Source organism: Staurois parvus, unplaced genomic scaffold (assembly GCF_062004578.1).
Source record: "Staurois parvus isolate SC_StPar_1 unplaced genomic scaffold, SC_StPar_1.0 ptg000831l, whole genome shotgun sequence".
Taxonomy (NCBI): domain Eukaryota; kingdom Metazoa; phylum Chordata; class Amphibia; order Anura; family Ranidae; genus Staurois; species Staurois parvus.
In genome coordinates this window covers 357,353-380,078 of record NW_028318627.1, presented here as the reverse complement: position 1 = coordinate 380,078, position 22,726 = coordinate 357,353, and the positions used below count along the sequence as shown (strand labels likewise).

Sequence of the window (22,726 nt, the reverse complement as noted above, 5' to 3'; positions counted from 1 at the left end):
CCATAGGAGGGAATGCTGGAAATAGACAGGTCCTCCCATAGTACAGAGGCTGCCAGTCACCCACGCTCAGGCCTAGGCACACCGACAATCTAGGCTCAGGCTAGGGCAGTGTTTCTCAATCAAGGCAACCTTTACAATTCTACATAAATCTCAAGGAACCCCATTTTAAAATATAAAAAACGATTCTACATCCATCCAGTACAGCGAATGTTAGAGGTGATTTATTCTTCCATGGCAAATACACCTTTGCCCACCGGTACTGACGAGTATTCCAGTGAGTCTGTCCTTCACTCTGCTAATGTGACCCCAGTGCTGACGGAGGGGGGCAAACAAGGACGATGTGCATGCACCCCATGTCCTCCTTATCAACTGATGATGTCATTGGTTGTTAGGATGTAGGCAGATAGAAGGTCATAAAAGTGCACAATGAGGACCCATGGCTTTGTGTACTAAAAGGCAGGATTGAGCCACCTGCTGGCTTCTATACAATTTTTGGGCATTTTGCCAAGGCACCCCTGAAGAAGCCTGAAGACACACCAGGGTGCCTGGGAACGCGGGTTGAGAAAGGGTAGGCTAGGGGGATGTCTTTTTTGTATTTATTGCTGAAGACCTTTAACAGGAGAGGGGTTTAGTCACATGATACTCCCAAATGATCAGCAACAGCAATAGGAGGACACACTTCTCTCTAAACTTCCAGTAGCAGCTTTCTGGAGGTAGCAGGTAAAGGGCCAGGACATCTAAGCCCCTACCGAAGCAGTCCATAAATCCACTCCTGACACTTGCTCGACTAGTCCGCAGCAAGACCTTTACTCACAGTGTCCTAGGAGCTGTCTGCCCCCCAACATTCAAAGGTAGATCCTCTCCATTCAGGGCTCCTGCACATGTATCACCTCCCCAAGCACCTTCTGGATGCCTCCTTCCAGGGATTGGCTGGGGCATGATAAACATTAAACTGATCATTTGAATCCCCCAACCCCAGGCTTGAATCTCCATTCCTTGAGGGAAAAAAACACTTCATTCAGGGCTCCTGCACGTGTATCACCTCCCCAGCCACCTTCTGCATGCCTCTTGATAGGGATTGGCTGGGGCATGATAAATATTAAACTGATCATTTGAATCTCCCAACCCTAGGCTCTATTTTAATCTCCTTTCCATGAGGGGAAAAAAACACTTCATTCAGGGCTCCTGCACGTGTATCACCTCCTAAGCCACCTTCTGGATGCCTCCTTCCAGGGATTGGCTGGAGCATGATAAATATTAAACTGATCATTTGAATCTCCCAACCCCATGATCTGGAAACTTCTTTTAGAGGCTTGTGGAACTTATGAAACTTTCAGCTCAGGAAACCCTGAACAGATCAAAACAATCAAACATTGCTGCACTAAAGTGAAGCCAAGAACTAAATATAACACAGAAGTCTATCTGGGAGGGGGAGGGGGGGGGGGGGGCTGCATCTGCTATTGGATGGATTGATAAACAAATTATTGCACACAAATCCCACTGATGTAATAATTGATCATTTTGGTGTTTTGTAGGATTATGGAGCATCTGAATCCTTCATTGAATCCTTCGTTATTGCAGGTAATAAACACTCATTATATACTAATGATATTATATGTGAAATGTCTGGCCGAATGTTGCAAAGGAAAGATGTAGCCATACACATTGGCCGGGCCAATCTAATACATTCAGGTTGCAGCTCACCTTTGCCTGTATTTAGCTCCATCTCTGACCTATCTCTCCGTCTCTGCTGATGAGAAGCCTGATGACAGCACGACACCCCCCACCACCATGCACTGTATACTGTGTCTCTATAGATCCCTGGTGAATCTCTAGATCCTTTTGGCAAACCCCAAAAATTGATGTATTATAGTTTTTTCAGCAATGGCTTTCTGCCCATCACTCCTCCATAGATCCTGGCTATGGGGAGCTTCAGGATTTCAACTCATCTGTGAGTACTCACCATTTTCAGATACAGGCACATGTCCCTTTAGCTCCTTTCCTATAACCCCCCTTGGGTTCCTGGACATGCTCAGGGAAGATACATTTCTCTCCTTCCTTCCCTCAGTGGCTCTGAGAGGCCACACCTAATGAGGTAGAGGTAGCTGGGCAAGTGATCTGCAGCCAGATGAGAGGCCCTCCATTATCAGAACCAGCATGTGGGCAGCAGTCTCATAACATGCAGCTTCTTCAGAAGACCCAGCTAGTGTGGAGATCATATACCCAAGTGCTGTGTGAGTGTTCCAGTGTGGTAGCCTTGAGCCTCGGACCCCTTCAGCCTGTGTTACCAAGGCTACCCGAGACTTCACTGAGAGGGTTGCAGTCAAGTTTGTGCAACTTTCATAATCTGTTTAGTATTCTCAGATCTGCGTGTTGTTTGCCATGCTGACCCTGTTTTGCATTTTCAATTTCAAACTTTTCATCAATTTAGTAAACTGAAAGCTAGTTACACCCTATCTGACCACTTGGAATCTATGAATGGATTGGCAATGTCAGACAATGGTCACCAAACACCTTGAGTACCTGACAGGAGCCAAGTTCGAGGTCTGGAAGGATAACAATCCATTGATGCATCTCCAAACAGCTAAAGTTGGTGCTCTGGAGCAATGTTAAGCAGTCTGTCTGGCAAGGCTTGGATTCTCCTTGTATTATTATCCAGGAAAGTGTAGGCCGGTGGCAGATGCTCTGTCATGATATCCACTATTCAGGCCTCACTGAGATGTGGATGGAGAAGCTTAAAAGATAAAGATCCCAGACTTCCTGAGACTATTCTTGATCTCCAACCTACAGTGACGGCATTTTTCAGGAGCTGATTCCCTTCATACTGCTATAGAGACTGGAGATAGAAAGGGTCCATAGGGCTGTTATGTGCTGAACCCAAGATGGTCCTCCACGGGACATTATTGTATGCTTGCTCTATTTTCATACCAAGAAAGCTCTTCTTCAGGCCTCCAGGAGCAGCTGGTCTCTCTCTTTCCAAGGACATCAATGCCAACTGTTCCAAGATCTTTCACCACAAACCATCGCTCAACGTTGGGCTATGACACCCTGCATACAGATTCTTTTTCAACATAGAATCAGATACCAATGGGACTTCCCTTTCAGCTTCCACTTTTCCTATAATGGCAAATGATACAGCGGTACATCCCCAGGGGAAATCCAGGCACACCTCAAGTCAATGAATAATTGTAAATAGACAGGCGCTACATATATAATGTGCATATACATACAAGAGGCTTGTTTCTCAGCATGCCCCTATACCAAACCATTCAAAATGTGCACCTATAGTGATTGCTATCTTTTCCACTGACTTTATAAAAAACATAAAAAAAAACACATAACCAATAAAACTCCAAAGGTGAATTTATATTTCAATGGTTTTTATTAATTTTAATCAGTATAAAACAGAGACAACAAAACACGCCCCCACAGGGGCTATCAATTGCACCGATAAGAAAAAACATAATAGAGAAACAGTGCTCTAACTCCAACAAGGCAGAAGGTACGCACACGCAGGGGCTATCAATGGCACATAAGGTACAACAACATTAACGAAACTCTGATTATAACAACTAAAGACAGCTGTCCACTGTCACCCAAAAACTAACAGAAAAAGGAAGAGAAGAGAAAAAAAAAGGGGGGGGGGCAGGGGTCCAAGAACGCCACCACCGAACGCCAATGCCAAACGCCATTACGCATACTCGACATCTGTTCGTTGAGCATCATAGTAGTCATACGATCCCGCACCCCCTGAAGAGGGACAAACGGACTCTTCCAGGCCTGAGCAATTGTTCTAGTGGCCAATAAAAACAAATAGGACGCCAACTTCTGCTGATGAGCCAAGAGGCCCGGTATGGGACAATGAAGCAAGGCATACCGAGCATCCCGGCGTATAGAGAGATGAAACAAAGTGAAAAGGAGGCCAAACACATGAGACCAAAAACAAACCAGTCTTGGGCATGACCACCAGATATGCAGGACATCGCCACGATGGCCACAACCCCGAAAACATCGATCACTATAGGCAGGGTTAGCCTGGGCCAAACGAGCCGGAACCCAATACCAACGAAACAATACCTTATAGGCTGCCTCCAGTGTGGTCGTATTAAATGAGCATTTAGCTATGAGTGACCAGGCCTTATTCCAGTCCTCCGGATCCACAGCCACTCCCAGGTCGCGCTCCCACTGAACAACATATGAAAGAGAAGTATGCGACGAGCGTCTGTTCAGAGCTGCATAAAGAAGGGAGATAAGGCCCGGAGTGCCCGGACGCTGCTGGCAAAGCTGTTCAAAGGCAGATTTCTGGTATGGGAAAGCAGAAGTGCCCCACAGCGATAGCAGCCAGTGCCGCAATTGAAGGTATTCAAAAAAATTCCTCCGGGGGAACATCCCGGGACTCCCGAAGAGAATCCCAGGTGGGGAAGGACCGAAAAACCAAAAAGTGTCGCACCTGCGAAAAACCATTAGCCACCCACCAAGAGAATGCCCTTGGGTGATCCAAACCCGGCGGGAAAAGAGGATTATTAACAATTGGGAGCAAAGGCAGGAAAGGTGACATCAGGCCACTGGAGTAACGTACCGAGTCCCAGACTTGTAAGCCATGGAGCAACATCGGGCTCAGCGCCATAGGGCGCAGGGCAGGGGGAAGCCATAGAAGCGTCGACGGTGCGATAGGGGCACAATTAGGTAGTTCCAGCAAGACCCAGAGAGGGACGTCAGAGGAAGCGTGCAACATAGACAGCGAGGCAATCTGGCTCGCCTGATAATAGTTACATTGGGCACCCCAAGACCACCCTGGAGTCTATGAGCAAAGAGCGTATTTCTGGATACTCTGGGGTGCTTATTGGCCCAGATAAAACGCATAAACTTCGCCTGAAGCAACCGAAGAAAATGAGGGGGAACCCGCACTGGGAGTGTGCGAAAATAATATAACAATTTCGGCAGGATGGTCATTTTCACAGAATGGACCCGCCCTATCCAAGACAGGTGCGGAAATTGCCAGGAATGCATAAGAGAAGATAGAGAGCTGAGCAATGGGTAATAATTCGCAGCAAAGAGGGAGTCATAGGTGGGGGTCAAGCGGATGCCCAAGTATTCAAGAGAAGAGGAAGCCCATTTGTAAGGGAAGTGAGATTGTAGGCGCAAAACCAAATCTGAAGCCAAAGTAATATTGAGAGCGACAGGGGGTTAGTAAGAGTCAGGAGGGCATCGTCTGCAAAGAGGCTCAGCTTAAACTCCTGTCCCGCGTAGGAAACCCCCGATATATTGCAATCGGTCCGAAGCGCTAAAGCCAGCAGCTCAAGCGCCAGGACAAAGAGCGCCGGGGACAGGGGGCAGCCCTGTCTCGTCCCTCGCCCAATAGGAAAGGGATCCGAGAAATACCCAGCGTATTTAACGGAGGCCGAAGGAGAAGAATACAAGGCTTGGATCCAAGAAAGAATAGAATCCCCAAAACCCCAACAAGTCAGCAAAAACGCAGATATTCCCAGGATAGAGAATCAAAAGCTTTATATATGTCTAAGGACAGTAAAAATCCCGGGATTTTCCGCTGTTGCAGAAAATGTATAAGATGGACCACAGTACGAACGTTATCACCTGCCTGCCTCCCAGGGACGAACCCCACTTGGTCCCCGTGGACCAGGCTCCGCAAATATTAATTGATACGAGAACTAAGAATCTTGCCCAATATCTTCAGGTCTTCATTAAGAAGAGAAATGGGCCGGAAGGCTTGCGGTTCCTGTACATCATCGGTCGTCTTAGGAATCATGGAGATATGCGCTCTAATCGCGTCTGGAGAGGGCAGGGAGCCCTGTCGTAACTCATTGAAATAGTCAGCTAAAAAGGGCGCCAACAAGGCTGAGAATTTCTTATAATAAAGACCGGAGAAGCCGTCAGGACCTGGAGCCGCGGTGGACCGTAAAGATTTGATAGCTTGGAGCACTTCCGGTACGGTAACACTGGCGTTGAGGGCCACCTGTGCTGCCTCAGATAATCCAGGAAGATGGAGATCTTGAAAGAATGCCTCTGCTTGAGCCACGGGGAAGGGATCTGGTTTAGTGTAGAGGCACGAAAGGAAGTCCGAAAATCGGGAAACAATCTGCTGGGGATTAGAAGTACATCCACCTCTGGGAAGCCGCAGTCGGATCGGTTTATGAGGTTTCCCCACAGAATTGAGTTTCCTGGCCAGCATCAGGCCCTGTTTATTAGCACAGGAATAAAATTTGTGTTTGGTCCAACGCAGGGCCCGTTCCGCCTCCGAAGAGGCAAGTAGGTCTAATTCTGTCGCCAGAGAGTCCCGAGCGTGTTTATGGGCCGCAGATGGAGATGACTTCCAACGCGCATCCGCAGAGGCCAGGAGAGAATGAAGCTCCAAAAGTCCGAGCTCTCGCTTCCGGACCGCCGCCAGCTGTATAACATGACTCCGCACCGTGGCCTTATGCGCCTCCCATAAGGGCACTGCCGAAGAGACCGATCCCGAATTTTCCGTGAAGTATGTTCGTAAAAAAAATTCTATTTGTTGGCAGGTAGTCTGAGTGGTCAATAAAGAATCGTTGATGCGCCAATGAAAAGGGCGCCGTTCTGACCCAGAGAGGGCAAGGAGAAGTACCAAGGGATCACGGTCCGACCAGGGTGAGGAGGGAATAGTTATCCGCCGAAGCAAGGGAAGCTGCTGAACCTGCATGAATATATGGTCAATTCTACAAAAACTGTCATGAGGATTGGAGTAGAATATAAAGTCGCGCTCGGTTGGGTGAAGTTCCCTCCAGACGTCCGCTAGCCCCACCATCCGCAAGAGAGAGTGCATACGTTCCTCCAGCACTAAGTCATGAGAAGGGGCCGCCCCCCGAGCGCAGCGCCTATCCAATGTGGAGTCCAAAGTAACATTTGAATCCCCCAAAACAAGGAGGAGACCCCTGGAGTGTCGGAAAACAATAGTGCAAAGCTGCAAAAAAAATGTATCCTGAAAACGATGAGGCGTGTAATAAGAGACAAAAGTAACCTCCTGGTCCCAGAGGGTGCCTTGCAGAAGCAGATACCTGCCCGTGGGGTCCGCTATATTCCGAGCGCAGACAAAAGGGAGATTGCGTTTGAAAGCTATCAGTACACCCCGACGCTTCTCAGGAGCCGAGGCCGTGTAAAAGGTGGGATAGTGAGGTGAAAGATATCGCGGAGCGGAGGACTGAGAAAACCTGGTCTCTTGTAAACATACCACGTCAATTTGTTGCGATTTGAGGTGATGAAAAACTTTAGCCCGCTTCTGAGGCGAATCGAAGCCTTGAACATTTTGTGAATGTATTTTCAAAAGGGGCGAGGCCATGGCGGCATCAGCGCAACACACTCAGCAGAACAAACCATAAAGCAGCCAGCAATTTCCACTCCCAATGGCGATCGGACTGTGGCGTCCCAGAACCCTGCAGAAAACAAGAACAAAAAAAAACCAGGGAAGAAAAAAAAAACAAAGAAAGAAAAAAGGAAAAAGACACAAAAAGTATATACAACAGTGCAATCTTGTCACGCCAATGGTGACATGCATCCCACACGTGAAGGATACCAATTAGGGGTGGCTCTACCACCGGACACTTGGCTGCAAATGGAAACATCAGAAACATAAGCCCTCAGGGGGCAAAAGGGCAATAAGGCAATGAACATAATAGAACGGGGTACCAAAGTAATAAAACTAAACTAAAAGTCCCAGGAGCGAGGACCTCCATAATGACCTCCCCATAGAAACCCGAAGAACCATGGGGGCCCACCCCCTCCCACCCAACCGGGCCTACCAGATCAACCTCCCACCCCGGAGCCCGAGGGAACCATCACCCCTTGCCACCAACGGAGACCCGAACACCATCACCCGGGCCCAAAACAGGCTGCGGCACCAAAACGTCATAATTCTTAAGTCCAGGAGGAGACCCCCCCCCCCCAACCAGGGATGGAACCCAAGGGTGCGAGCCAGAGCAGTACCAACCCGGAATGCAAACAAACTGGGGGAGCCCTAAGGGCCAAACTCCCGTCAGAGAGGTCATCGGTGAGATGATACATGGGAAGTCCAGGACGCATCTTCAGCCCGGAGAAGAACAGGAAGGACTTGATCGCGAAGGGGTCTGAGAGAGGGCCCTCTTCCTATTGGACGACCGCTCCCAGATGCGGCTCGGAGGAATCGGCCTCACCGGGGATCCAGATGAATGGGCTCCAATCCGCAGCCTCTGGCGAAAGAAGGTGTAAGGATTCCAGGAGAGAATGGGTCTCCTCTGGCATAGCCACAGAGTGACTGCGGCCCTGGTAGGTGAAGGTGAGGCGGAACGGAAAGCCCCAGGCGTATTTAATACTGTGTTTCACCAGGACCGAAGTGAAGGGCTTCAACTGGCGGCGCTTTTGAAGAGTGGTCTGGCAGAGGTCCGCGAAGAGCTGATGGCGATGCCCCTGGAAGCTGAGATCAGGTTTATTTCTGGCCGCCAAGAGGATAGTTTCCTTAGTGCGGTAATAAGTGAACTTGATGATAATGTCCCTCGGGGGCCCATCCGGTCATCTGGGGCCCAATGCACGATGTATGTGATCAAATTCAAGTCGGTCAATGGTAATGGCGGGCGTCAGCTCCTGGAACCGATCAGTAGCGGTGGAAGTAAGATCCGTAACCGTTTCCAGGATACCCCTTAACCACAAATTGCCACGGCGGGAACGATTTTCAAAATCCTCAAGCCGTAGCAGCGCGTCCGCCAAATCTTTCTTGAGGTCGCACAAATCCTGCTCGTGATTTTCAATGACCGTAGCCGCAGCGTCCATTTTATCCTTGAGGTCGTTCGTCCGGCTGCCCAACTCCCGAATTTCCGCGAGAGACGGTCGGCCAGCTTGGAGGTAGCGGAGGACAATTCTGATTGCAACATAAATTGGAAGCGGCGCAGGAACTCAGCATCCCACAGAGATGGCATGGGAGACTGCTGGGCTGGCTCTGATGGCATCGGAGACTGCTGGTATGGGTCCTCCACACTGCCAGGATCCAACCCACGTGCAGATAGCGATGGCATGGGACCCAAAATCGCGGCTGGGGCTCCATTTGAGGAGCTGCGAACCCGTGGCCGGGGTCCTGGAAGTCTCCGGCGGCCGGCCCAAAATCGAGGCCACGGCTTCAGCTGCGATCTCCGGCGGGTAGGCCGCAAACTCCGGCTCCACCCGCCGGGAGCTGGAGGCACGGGCGGCCGGCGTTTTTTTGTCCATCGGGGTACCAGAGTGACAAGGGGCCAGAGAGGAAGCAGGGGGACCCCCCCTGAGGAGCAGAAATCGGCCGCTGGGAACAGGATTAGATAGCAGCCATCCTGGTTGCTGCTCACCCAAAGGTGAATTTAGGTTTTGGAAAAAGGTGACAGTCCTTTCTATTCCTTCACACTGTGACCCAAAAAAGAGAGTGACTTTATAACTTCACTCAGCAGACCTTTTGACCCCAGTTAAGGGGATCAAATACGCTTTTTGGTCATATAGGGGACCATCCTCTCAGGTTCTCCTAGAATGTTACTCCCTCCAGGGGCTCTCCGTTCACATGGCCATAAACTAAAGCATTGGGATTCCCAGCATAATCTCCGATTCATCTATGATGTTCAATGCGGGCTAATCGTTAAGGGAGAATTGGTACCAGACCTCTCAGATAAATCAGACAGATAAAAATCCTTCTAAGTGTAGTATTTATTAAATATACATTAAGAGCGTAAGACAAACGGTTTTGCACTCACATGGAGTGGTGCCTGTATACCGGCACCAGTATCTGCAGCTTGTGAATGCCAGAGATGTCCAACATGAGCTCCAGGCATTGCTTTCACTATGACTGAACGTTTCTGGTCCCAGAAGTGACGTATTGACGCTTCGATGTGTGTTTCGCCCAGCGACGTCTTCATTCTTGAGTCAGCATAGCTGCTCCCATTAAGGCCTCCTTCAGCAACCACCTTGGCCCAAGGACTTGGCTCTCAATCCTTACCATTGGCTCCTCTGCCATCTTACCCGAAAGTGTCCCCACAAAGGCAACGCCTGGCTCCAGACTGTAGGCACCGGCGTGGTTTTCTTGATGCTACCACTTCAGACCAGCTTTATGCTCTTTATGCCAGTGTGGCAGATATGTATTGTTACCCGTTGTGCCTGTTATGGATTCTCATATAGGCGTATTGCACATTTCTTATTGTTTTATACTCTTTGGTATCAGGCGTGTCGGTTTATCACTCTCACTGTTCTCTACGTATGAGTTGTAAACACCGGGGTCCTTTGCCATTCTGATTCTCTGGGAGAAGATATATATCACTCTGCCTCTTCCCCAGTTTCTACTATTGATCCTTTGCCTGTACATCTGCTGTGAGGTCACGTGTAATTTCCATATGTTCTCTCATGTCTCACCTTTTCTTCCTTGTTCTAAACTGACCATACAGAAGCTGATCTGTGTTAGGTGGTCAGTGTTCATCCATTGGCTGGCCATTCAGAAGTACAGGACACTGTGCAGACACATGGCATGCCTGGATTGAGTAGTTTGTTCAGTCACTACGCCCCCTGACCAATCACAGCCTGCTTCTTGAACACACTCCACCCAACCACAGCCTGCCTCTTGAACATGCCCCCTGCTCAACCACAGCCTGCCTCTTGAACATGCCCCCTGCTCAAGCACAGCTGCCTCTTGCCTCAGTCTGAACAGACTGGGATACAGGGACATGGAGTGTCTGCACAATGTCCTGTAACCCCGCCCCCCCACTATCAGGAAGAAGAGATACATGGTCACATGACAGAACTTTTTAACTTTGAAAAAAGGTAAGAAAGATCATTTTAGAAACTTAGCAAAATCATTTCTGGTACCTGCATAATTCTATATCACAGTCTATAACATTGGATGCTCACAACTCCTTTCATCTTTCCATGCGCAGTTGATCATCGGTGGTGGGAACTCGGCTTTCTTTTATCCTCCATTCTGCTTATTAGCATTCCTTTCCTTTCTGTCTTACAGAGCTCTTTGGGTCGGTGACAAACCCATCACACAGGGTTTATGAAATGACGATCGGATCTGTCACTTACCAGGTGAAGACCGGCGATATCACCGAAGAGGACACCGAAGTCATTGTAAATTCCTACAGCCGAGGATTCAGTGTGTGCAAAGGTGATTCATCCCATCCCCCGAGATCTCAATATCAGATCATATGTTATGCAGAAATCCAGAGAAATTCTTAGGGGTCACAAACTTTTTCCTATGTACAAAGTCCTAGATAGAACACGGGCGAGCAGTACAGATAATACAATGCATATGTAACCCATTGAAATGGTGTTAGTTGCAGTACTGTAAAATGGACATTAGATGGCGGTGGCCTGCCATTCAGGGTCACTCACATTTGGCAGAACAGCCCTCTGGGACTTGTATGCTGAACAGCAGGACTCAACTGGGGAGCAGGACACCGGGGACTACATTTCCCAGGGGAGGTAGTGTGTGGGTGGAGGAATATAAATAACAAAGCCTGGGAGACGGGCCAGGAGAGTGCTGAGGGGACAGACTGAGAGAGGAGGAGGTGTGCTGATGGCTGAAGTGCTGAACTAGGCCGTGAAGCCAGAGTTGGAGAAGGAGAAGGAGCGGAAAGAGCCTGCTGATTGCCCGGTCTGCCAAGCTGACCAATAAGCCAATGTGTTATCAGGAGGCCAGACGGGGTGCTGAATCTGAACTGGAGAGCCTATGGGGGTCCCCATTTGCCTCGAAAGACGGATCACTACGATCGGCCAGATCACATTGATCGGGTGAGAGAGTCCCTGTCACAGTTCACCCACACGCCACGCCCGCAGCAACTAGCTAACTGAGGTGTGCACGTGCGGCCGTGACTTGGGGTAAGAGGGAATAAAGGGGACTTACTTTGAATATATAAAACCGTATATAAGACCGGTCGTGATACACTTTCACAGCCCGCACTACCTTTGGCCACCACTAGAGGGAGACTCCAATCCAGCTGGCTGGCCACACACACAGGCAGATACGAATCTTATATACAATCTGGTGCACACTAAGGGTTGAGGAGCAGCCTAGCAATCGCACACCATTCTAGGATTCCTCCAGCTATCCTACAAGCTAGAACCCCGGTGTTAATCACTCTTCCACTGTCCACACCCCACCCCTCCCCCACACCAGACACACCACAAACAGTAGCTTGTCACCACCCAACAGTTTTATCTGCAGACTGGCCTGCTGGGCCACCACACACACACAGATCTCCATCTCGCAGATCTGTTACCTTCACAATCTGCATGCAATCTGCCAACACGCAGTGCAATTGCATACAGATTGGCAATGAACTTGGCTGAGTATATAAAGACACTGCAATACAATACAATCTCTCCAGAGATATGAGCCCGAGCTTAAGTACCCAGAAGTCACTTATTAATTTTATGATAATATCCCAAAAGTGGGCGGAGCATAAAATATGTGCAAAGTATAAAAAGTTACAGAAAATACAAAAAAAAAAGAAGACACACAATTGGCTACTGACTATAAAATAAAAGGGAATAAAAAACAGAAATAAAACTTTTACCGAGATCTATCCTGCGACTGGAGCAAGTCAGAGAAAGTCCGCAATCCGCCAGTCAATAGAACCGGCTCCATACGAATCACACCGTCCATATCCCAGGTCCTCAATTTATGGGAATATGGACGTAGGCTGGACATTAGTCCTTGGCCAATCAACTCTGGGTGGTGTTCCTGTACCAGCCCACAGGACGTTCTGGGTACTGAAATGCCCAAAGTCGATTGGACCAGGAACTGTTTGAATCACCAAGTCAGGGATTGAATTTCTTACACTAGCGCATCAGTCCGATCGCGACAGAACCAATCACTGTTCAGCTGTCGCAATCAGGCGCCATATAACCGTTTTCTGCATTTCTCTGCGATTCTACATAGGGTACAAATACAGTTTTACATGCAGATGTAGCCTACAGTGTGCCCAATCAGAAGGAAGTATTTTCATCTCTCTGCAACTAATATTTTAGCTTTTATGAGAGATTAAATCTATTCCTTTGATCTGTGTATATACATCAAAGCTCCCAGACACATCGGAACCACCTCTGGTCTCCCGCTGTGTCATGAAGCCGAACTGTCTACAGCCTTTTCCTTTCAGATTTCCAGAAGGTGACAAATCCTATTGGCACCCAGGTGTCACTTCCAGTCTAGAGGATGCTCCGTCCCTTCAGATGCTAATTGGTGACCATATGTCTCTGACTTAATTCTGAACACATCTTATATTATTATAACATGGAATGCTAAATCTACAATGTCATATTTCTACAGATCACATCTCAGCTACTCAAACCTTACATTTATGTCACATCACAGATCACATCTCAACTACTTGAATCTTACATTTACGTTACAGTCCCATGTATCCACTAAGAGAACACTTACCGTTTTGTCACCTCAGCTATCTACCTGCACATAGTTGTGAACATTACATATAGTTGCCCCAGGTTGTGGCCTAGTTCTTCCTGCTGCCATTGTTGGGATACATCTGCATTACAGTTTCTCCATCGAAGCTGATCGCAGGACATACCATTGCAATTCAGAATACAGCAATGCCAACTGAAGCAATAAGTTCCATTTTCCCAGCAGAGCGGGGTTCCTACTACTGTTGATTTAGCTTTTGACATCCAGAGAGAGTTGTCCTTGCCCATAGAGACACTTATGCCAGTTGTTACCCTTCACTACTTTAAGTTGCCTTTTATTTAGTGCCTTAAAGGGGACCCTGCACTAATTCACTACCATCAAAAGGGAAAGTGTTAACTCTTCCCCTTTTTCCTCATTATCTTTTGTGTTACCATCCTGAGGAACTATCATGTACACCAGGGGTCTCCAAACTATGGCTCTCCAGGTGTTGGGGAACTGCAAGTCCAATGAGGCCTTGCAAGACTTGTAGTATTTCAATAGCTGGAGGGCCATAGTTTGGAGACCCCTGATCTACACCTTAAAGTGAGCAACAACAAAGGCAGCTTTAGCTTACATTGACTACATGCTTCACATAAGAGAATGCCCATGGCAAAAACACTACTCATCCTCTGGTCTTGACATGCCAATATGAGAGTATGGGGAAACCCCCAAACCCTGCACCTCCTAGAGTCATACTACCCAAGACATACCATAGTTGAGGTGCTCTTAAGTATTAAGAAAACTGAAGCCAATAAAACCTGGAGAAAATAAGAATAGAAAATATACAGTAGAAAACAGATAATCAGCTCACCGCAGCCACCATCTTCATTTTACCACTGAGGAAGCAAAGGACGCAGGTTATTATGGGCTTGCTACAACTGATTTTCCTTGGCATGCCAGGCTACCCACACTTGATTATGTCTGTTTAGGGTATTATGGAGGCACGCCATGATTGTCTCCCTCAGTTCGACATCCTTATTTCTGGCATATAATGCCACCTTGAATGGGGGGTCCTGTTTCTTCCTGTGTAGGGCCACCAAACCATGTGCCACTATTAACATGTGTCGTGCTAGTTTTTTAGCTGGCCAAGACTGAGTAGGGGGAAATGCCAATATGGTTGAATGCATTGACAATGCCAAATATATGGAGAAGGGAGCCACTATTCCTAGACAGTGCTAACAGCGATCACTCGCCGACGGGTAAATCGAGTGAAGGATTGCAGAGGTCATATGCCATAAATAAAGGATTTTGTAGGGCCTGCCAGGTCTCTACGGTCAGATCCTCGCTCAGGGCCCTTTCCCATTCCTGCATATATAGGTGTTTCCCTAGTACTTGCATTGCAAAGGCATTTAAAATTTTATAGATATCTTTGTAAGGGGCCAGCCAACACCGTTTGTTCAAAAGGTGCTAATTTTGAGTACTGAAGAGCAGGGGTTATAGACTGGGTATAGAGACGTATCTAAGTACCCAAAGTAAGCTTGAAGTGATAAGTAAAATCTGTCTATGCATATCAAAGGATAGCAGTTTTCTAGTCTTGGCATCCACCAGGTGGCCAAATTTAAATGGTTTCTTCAACGTCCGTGGTTGACACAGAAGAAATTAGACTGGCACTTTGGGATAGAAGAGAAAGGCTGTTATTAAGGAGGCTTATATCATAAGAGTATAATTTTGCTACAGAGACTACAGAGAAAGGCCATCATGTGGAGAAGGTTAGAGGAATCAATGACCACCTTCGTGTTCCACAGGAGATTGTTGGGGTGAACTAGTGCCAAACAAAGCTTTTCTGTCCATCAGTTGTAAGCAAACAGAGTTGACCAAGAGATGGCGGCTCAAAGATGGGTGGAGAGGTAATATTTTAACAATAAGGTAGAGCAAGGCCACCATGATTCTTCAAGGCAAAGAGGACATATTTTGGTATTCTATGCCTCTTACATTCCCAAGTAAAGTTTAGAATATCCATTTGGAGTTTTTTTAAGATGTGTAGTAGGGACTGGGACCAGCAACATCATGAAAAGATAAAGGAGTTTGGGGAGAATGGTCATTTTAATTTAGGTGATGTGACCTAGGAAGGAGATACAATGATGTTGCCATTGCATTAAAGTCATGCATATGGAATGAAATAGGTTGAAAATTTTCCTTATAAAAAACGACCTGATATGAAGGGGTGAGTTTTTTTCCCCAAATATTTAATCAAGGTGGTTCTCCAGGCATATGGGAAGTTAGTGGTGAGATGCTGAATCTCTGCAAAGGGTAGGTTTAGAGGCAAGGCTTCAGATATGGTGGTATTAGTCTTCTAGCCAGAAAAGATCCATATGGCTCTAAAGCTATATGAAGGTATGGAAATGTTACACAATGTTGGGTCAGTGTAAGAAGGATGTCGTCTGCAGACAGTGAGATTTTAAATTCTCTTCTTACCATTTTACCATGAATGTTAGGATCTTGGCGTATATGAGATGCTAGAGGTGCAATACAAAGAGCAAATAGAGGGAACGGGATAACTTTGCCTTGTCCCACTGGTGATAGAGAAAGCGGAGGAGGTGGAGGAGGGAGTTTTAACCTGCTTCAGCAGAGTCTAATAAAGATGTCAAATAGCTCCCAGAAAGGGCCCTTAAAGCTCATATACTCAAAAGTGCTGAGCAGGAAAAACCAACCTGAGCCTATCAAAGGCCTTTTCTGTGGCTAAACTTAGCAGGAGGGCTTGGAGCTTCTCCAGATTGGCGATATCAATCAGATCTATAACCCTTCTAGTATTGTCTCCCACTTGGCAGAATAGCACAAAGCTACCTGATTTTTATGTATCAGGGATGGAAATGGAAGAACTTCATTCAACCAATGCAAAAGTAGGTTTTTTTTTGTGAAAAATCTGTTTATTGAAAATATTTAACATGTTATACATAGAGAACAACAATAAGAAGAAAAACAAGTAACAAACAATGGTTCACAGATCTCATACCCTTGCAGAGGCGGAGAAATGCAGGAATTTACATTGAGGTAGACAGGAGGGTTACATAGACAATCGAGTAAAGTTGCCAAGGTGGTCCTATCCATAAACTGAGGGGTACATATGGCGGTAGGTAGTGCCCAGACATAATATAAGTTATGGGGTTTGGGATTCCCTCGGGACCAGACTGTTACACAGGGATGCCTCAGAATTGTAATAAACTACTCAAGTTGTTGCCATGTCTGAAGCAGTGGAAGGTTTGGCTAGCCATTTGGACCATACTCTGTCTTTTTAAGGCAGCCTCTGTGTATGTAGGTATCTTTATAGAGTGGCAGATTATCATTGATTATCCGCTTCCAGAATGTAAGAGATGGAGGGGCAGACTTTTTCCAGTTCAATGCTATGGCCTTTCTTGTATAGAATAAAAGTAGGCTAACCAGAGTGCGTTCAGCTATTGTAGGTAGAATATTACTAATCAAGCCCAATATACAGATTGGTAAGGAGGGCTGTAGGGAAACCGAGGTCAGTTTTTTGCACAGGGATATCACCTCGCTCCAAAAATCAGTTATCGATGGGCAACGTCAAAACACAAGGGCGAAAACTCCCGGGACATCCCCACAGCGCCAGCACTTTGGAGAGTGCGAGGGATTCATTTTATGAAGTCTATAAAGGAATGTAAATACTCTTGATGTACTAATTGGAACTGAATTAAACAGTCCCTTAGAGACACCAGAGTGTGGAAGGGAAGGTCCCAGATGTCATCCCAATCATCATTATCCAGCTCTGGCACATCCCACGACCACTGGTCCCGCAAGCCCTCCAGAGCAGGTAGGGAGACACCCAGTAGGTGGGAGTATACAGTATATGGGAGGTAGGCTTCACAGTGCAATCAGATCTCAGTACTTCGTCCAGGGTCGATTGGGTGAGCAATATGGTAGATTGAGGGAACTGAGCGTGGAAGGCATGGGAGAATTGTAGGTATCGAAAGAAGTGGGATGTAGGAACATTATAGGTGGAAGAAAGGACAGACAGAGGGGATAGTGCAGAACCAGTGACAATTTGGGAGATGGTTTTAATATTGAATTTAGTCCAGGTATGGGGCTCATGTGACATATAGAAATGGGGCAGGGACAATTGAGCCGCAAAGGGGCATTCGGGGAAAATGGTATGGATTTTGAGGGGAACCCCATGACAAAAAAATGGTATGGGGTCCCAACAAAATACATACCAGATTGCAGCTCGGCAGGTCAGCAAAGGAGGGGGGAGGAGCGAGCCCCCCATCCTGAACCATACCAGGCCACATGTACTGCACACGGTGGGGGGGGGTTACTTGGGGCAGGGGGGCTCCCCACACAGCGCCTTGTCCCCATGTTGATGGAGACAAAGGCATGTTCCCCACAACCCTGGCTGGTGGTTGTAGGGGTCTGTGGGCGGAAAGTCTATAGGAATCTGGAAGCTCCCTTTGACAAGGGCCCTCCAGATCCTGCCCCTTCTCCCCCATGTGAATGAGTATGGGGTACCTTGTACCTCATACTCATTCACCCAAAAACAAAAAGTGTAGTGTAAATAAAAACAGGAGGCCAGTCCTTTATTAAAAAACAAAAAGAAAAAATAGATGTCCCCAAAGTAGATCCAATGTCAGTCATAATGAACTCTTCAGACCAGAAAAGACTCCTGCCACCTGACAGCTCCACCATCGGGTAGCCCTGCCTCTTTTGACATCATTGACCCAGCATGCCCAAGTGGGTGATGTCATAAGGGGTGGGGCAAACAGATGTCATTGGGTGGCTCCTCCCATTAGTTAATTTAGCAGCATGAGGCGGTGAAGCTGTCAGTTGCTGGGAGCCTTTTTTCGGGTTGGCGGCCGGTATATCATAATGGACGCTGGATCTACACTGGGGCACAATTTTTATAATTCTGTTTTTTAAAGGTTGAAAACTGCCTCCTGTCTTTATTTACATTACACTTTTATTTGGGTGAATGTTTAGGGGTATATTGTACCCCATACTCATTCACATGGGGGTGGATTTTAGGAACCCCCTTGTTAAAGGGGGCTTCCAGATTCCGATAAGCCCTCTACCTGCAGACCCCCACAACCACCAAACAGGGTTGTGGGGAAAGCTCTTGTCCCCCTCAACATGGGGACAAGGTGCTTTGGGGGGGAAAGCCCCCTATCCCAAATCACCCCGCCATGTTGAGGGCATGTGGCCTGGTATGGTTCGAGGGGGGCTTTCACTCCTTCCCCCCTCTTTCCTAACCTGCTCGGTTGCATGCTCTGATAAGGGTCTGGTACGGATTCTGTGGGGGCACGCCATTTTTTCTTTTTAATTTTGGTATGGGGTTCCTTTTAACATTCATACCAGACTTGAAGGGCCGGGTATGGATTGGGGGAAACCCCACACTATTTTTCCCCTCAAATTTCTTTTGTTCACACTCAGCTGTCTGCAGGGAACCTCACTGACAGCAAAAAAAAACACCCCCAAAAACAAAAAAAAGTAAAACGCATCAAAAACGTGGCACAACCACTTGTGTTTTTGGTGTGGGTCCATTGAAGTCTATTGAACAAAAAGTGCAACGTGTTGTGTTTTAAAAAAGTCCCTGATCCCTTGCCAAAATGCAGCGGCTGAAAAATGCATAGATGTGAACATGTCCCATAGTAAACCACGTTCAATGGACTGTAGTGCGTTTCTGCAAAATGCAGTAAAAAACTCATAGATATGAACCTAGCCTGCAGTAGACTCCAGTTCCATCCTAGATGGGTTTTGTTTAAGTAAAAACTCGATTCGTTGCCAATGACACGCTTTCAGTTACGTAGAATCCAGTGATAAGGTGAGTAGGACAGGGACGTGATCTGACCACAACATATGGAGGAGATGTGAGGCTTCAACATCCAAGGTTGGATTATAGTAATCATTATGGGAAGAAGTAATATGGAGTTGGGAGTAGGGCTTATATTGCTGTATCACAGGGTGAGAAACCGCCAAACATCGAATAACGAATGTTTAATCCATCATGTTTTATATTTTTATTTGTAGGAGTTTCAAAAGCAATTCTGGAAGCTGCTGGACCACCTATTGCATCTTCTGCTGCTGCTCTGGGTAAAGCTCTGCGTTGGACCATCATTGTTTTATTTTTTGGATTTGTCAAAATGTTTTTTCATGTTGTAATAGAAATGCTGGGCGCAATAACTAAAAGCAAGTCATATACACGCACACAATCAACATGTAGTCATGCAGGTACCTTTTAATCAGCATTTAAACCATTACATGTTCTACGCATGTGAAAGACCATCTAACAAATGAACACTGTAATGGAACCAACTCCAGACTGCTTGGGTACTTCCATTAGACTACCACTTCCCCGTCCGAACACCGACCACAGACACCACAGCCGACCATACAAGACTAGACGACACCAGTCTGTCCGAACACCGACAACAGACACCACCGCTGACCATACAAGACCAGACGACACCAGTCTGTCCGAACACCGACCACAGACACCACAGCCGACCATACAAGACCAGACGACACCAGTCTGTCCGAACACCGACCACTGACACCACAGCTGACCATACAAGACAAGACGACACCAGTCTGTCCGAACACCGACCACTGACACCACAGCTGACCATACAAGACCAGACGACACCAGTCTGTCCGAACACCGACCACAGACACCACAGCCGACCATACAAGACCAGACGACACCAGTCTGTCCGAACACCGACCACTGACACCACAGAGACCATACAAGACCAGACGACACCAGTCTGTCCGAACACCGACCACAGACACCACAGAGACCATACAAGACCAGACGACACCAGTCTGTCCGAACACCGACCACAGACACCACAGCCGACCATACAAGACCAGGCGACACCAGTCTGTCCGAACACCGACAACAGACACCACAGCTGACCATACAAGACCAGACGACACCAGTCTGTCCGAACACCGACCACAGACACCACAGAGACCATACAAGACCAGACGACACCAGTCTTGAAGTAATCTAGAAGGTAAAACTAGTTTATTTGATCACAGATACAAGATATATACACTCAGGGTACAATCCCCCCTCCCTGCATAATGACACAGGGTGGGGCAATCTACATTTAGTAACAAGAGACACACAGGTATTCAAACTTCACACCAGCAGACAGTCCCATCAGGAGGGAGGGCTGCTGGAGACACCCCCCACTAAGCTAATACACACAAACACATACATCCCATAATAGTTTGCTCCCAAGCCAGACAAACAACAGAACAATGGGATGCAACCACATGGCATTAAACAATCCACAACCCCCACCCCACATATACATGTATACACAATATTAGTACAGATCACCCTGTACCCCTAACAGGCACAGGGTGACTTACACATAATAGCAATATGGGCAGCTGAGACAGGGGTCTCCCCACCTCTCCAAAAAGAGCTGGGTTCCATTGGCCCCCCACCCAAAGGGACTCCCGTCACAAACACCGGCCCTGGCACATCATAGCATTCAGCTGGAACTCCAAGAAATAATAGAATCCAACTGCAATATTCTTGCTCTGTCAGAACCCCAACTTTTATTATCACATGACACACAGGAGGATATATCTTATAGTCATCACAATCTGCATAATAACACACACCAATAATAATGTGAGCATTACAGCATGAAACAGACACATCATTGGACAACATCACACCATAGAATTAATACATTACCAAAGCTATGTTAGAGGCTGGGAGGAACAAATCCCATTGGAACCAAACTGCACAGGGGGTCACGGGGAAGCCGTAGGCGCGACCAGTCGACGAGCCCATATAGCCTTGGCAAAAATCCCAGTTTCAGAGCATCCTCTGGCCACTAAGGGGGAGGGGGTGGGCTTCTACTGGTCTCATCCGGACCTCCACCTTATAAACCAATTTTCTGGAAGCTGTTCGATATTGGCTGGCACCACACGCACCACAGGAGGAGCTAGCAAAAGGGTTCCATAAGGATAACAGAGTCACGTTCAACCACCATATTCGTTATCTGAAAAGTCACACTTTTGATTCTTATCTACCCCAAAACCTCTTCTCATCTCCCCCAGACTTAAGGATTTCTAACTTAGATGCCTTTAAGCAGGTTTTAATCTCCTAATGTGAGGTTACTAGAGGTCATAAACACGTTTCATTCCATAAACAAGTTTTTATTTTGCTCTCAGTAGAACATCTTGTGACTTTTCTCCTTTGACCTAGAGAAATGACACATCAGTCACCTCTCATGCCCCTGGCATTTGGGCAACAATGCTTTACTGTAAAAATGACCTAAGAAACAAAGGGTCCAAGGCCAACACATTTCATAGGCATTACACATATGTACAGAATAGACGATGCACCAAGAGAATGTGGCAGACGTAGGGAATATATAGAGGGTCATGGGCTTCAGGCGGATTATTATGGATCATGGATGCTCACCAGGTACCAGTAAAGGCCATGCTCTGTATGTTTCCATTTCTGGCAGGATCCAAAGGTCATAAGAGATACGTCGTTACTGGGTCTGGAAATCTCAGAAAATGTACATGGATTATCCATGTGAGGGGACAAAATAATCCAACATCCATCAGGAAAATGGTCCTGGATGCCTTACAGGAGTGTGAGAATCTTCAGGTCTCTTCTGTCGCCTTCCCCGCTCTGAAAACAGGTATGATTATTATTATACAGGATTTATGGCGCCAACAGTTTGCTCAGCACTTTACAATATAAAGGGAGACAATACAGCAACGATACAGTTCAATACAAGAGGGTTAAGAGGGCCTGATCCTGGGAGCTTACAATCTAAGGTATGATCAATCACAGACAGTTCTACTTCAATATGCAAGACGAAAACCGAAAATTAAATGACAGATACTTACCATAAATTTCCTTTCTCTGATGAGCTCCATGTCAGGACAGCTGAGTAAGGAGTAAGCATCCCCCCCATGCTTCCAGGACCTAACTCAGAAATTTGAGCCCAACTGCAGCCTCTTCCTTCTCTAACTAGTCCTACCAAGCTGGGTGGGAATTGTGCTGACATGGAGTCAGGAAAGGAAATTTACGGTATCTGTAATTCAGTATTCCGTTTTCCCTGACGGCTCCATGTCAGCACAGCTGGGAACTAACTAGCCACACAGGGGAGGGATAATGCTACACACTCCGTAATTCTGGCTAAAAGCAGAAGGTAGGATGCCTCCACCAAACTCAACTGTCATTAAGGCTGCTTCTATACAGTAATGAGCCATGAACCTATCTATTGACACCCACGTAGCTGTCTTGCAGATAGTGTCTCTGGGGACATTTGGCCTGTTGCCACTCACAAGGTCAGGACCCTTCTAGTGGAGAGTGCTGTG

General features: G+C 47.1%; 1 protein-coding gene across 1 annotated transcript in view; it reads left to right on the top strand.

The window, feature by feature from the left end:
* Positions 1-22,726, top strand: part of LOC149443805 (protein mono-ADP-ribosyltransferase PARP15-like) — a 75,946-nt gene that overhangs the window by 10,479 nt on the left and 42,741 nt on the right. The window contains exons 3-6 of the mRNA XM_089655262.1: positions 1,536-1,581; positions 10,973-11,122; positions 19,394-19,456; positions 21,862-22,041. Of these exons, the coding sequence (XP_089511388.1) occupies positions 1,536-1,581; positions 10,973-11,122; positions 19,394-19,456; positions 21,862-22,041 (439 nt within the window). The remainder of the gene's footprint in view (positions 1-1,535; positions 1,582-10,972; positions 11,123-19,393; positions 19,457-21,861; positions 22,042-22,726) is intronic.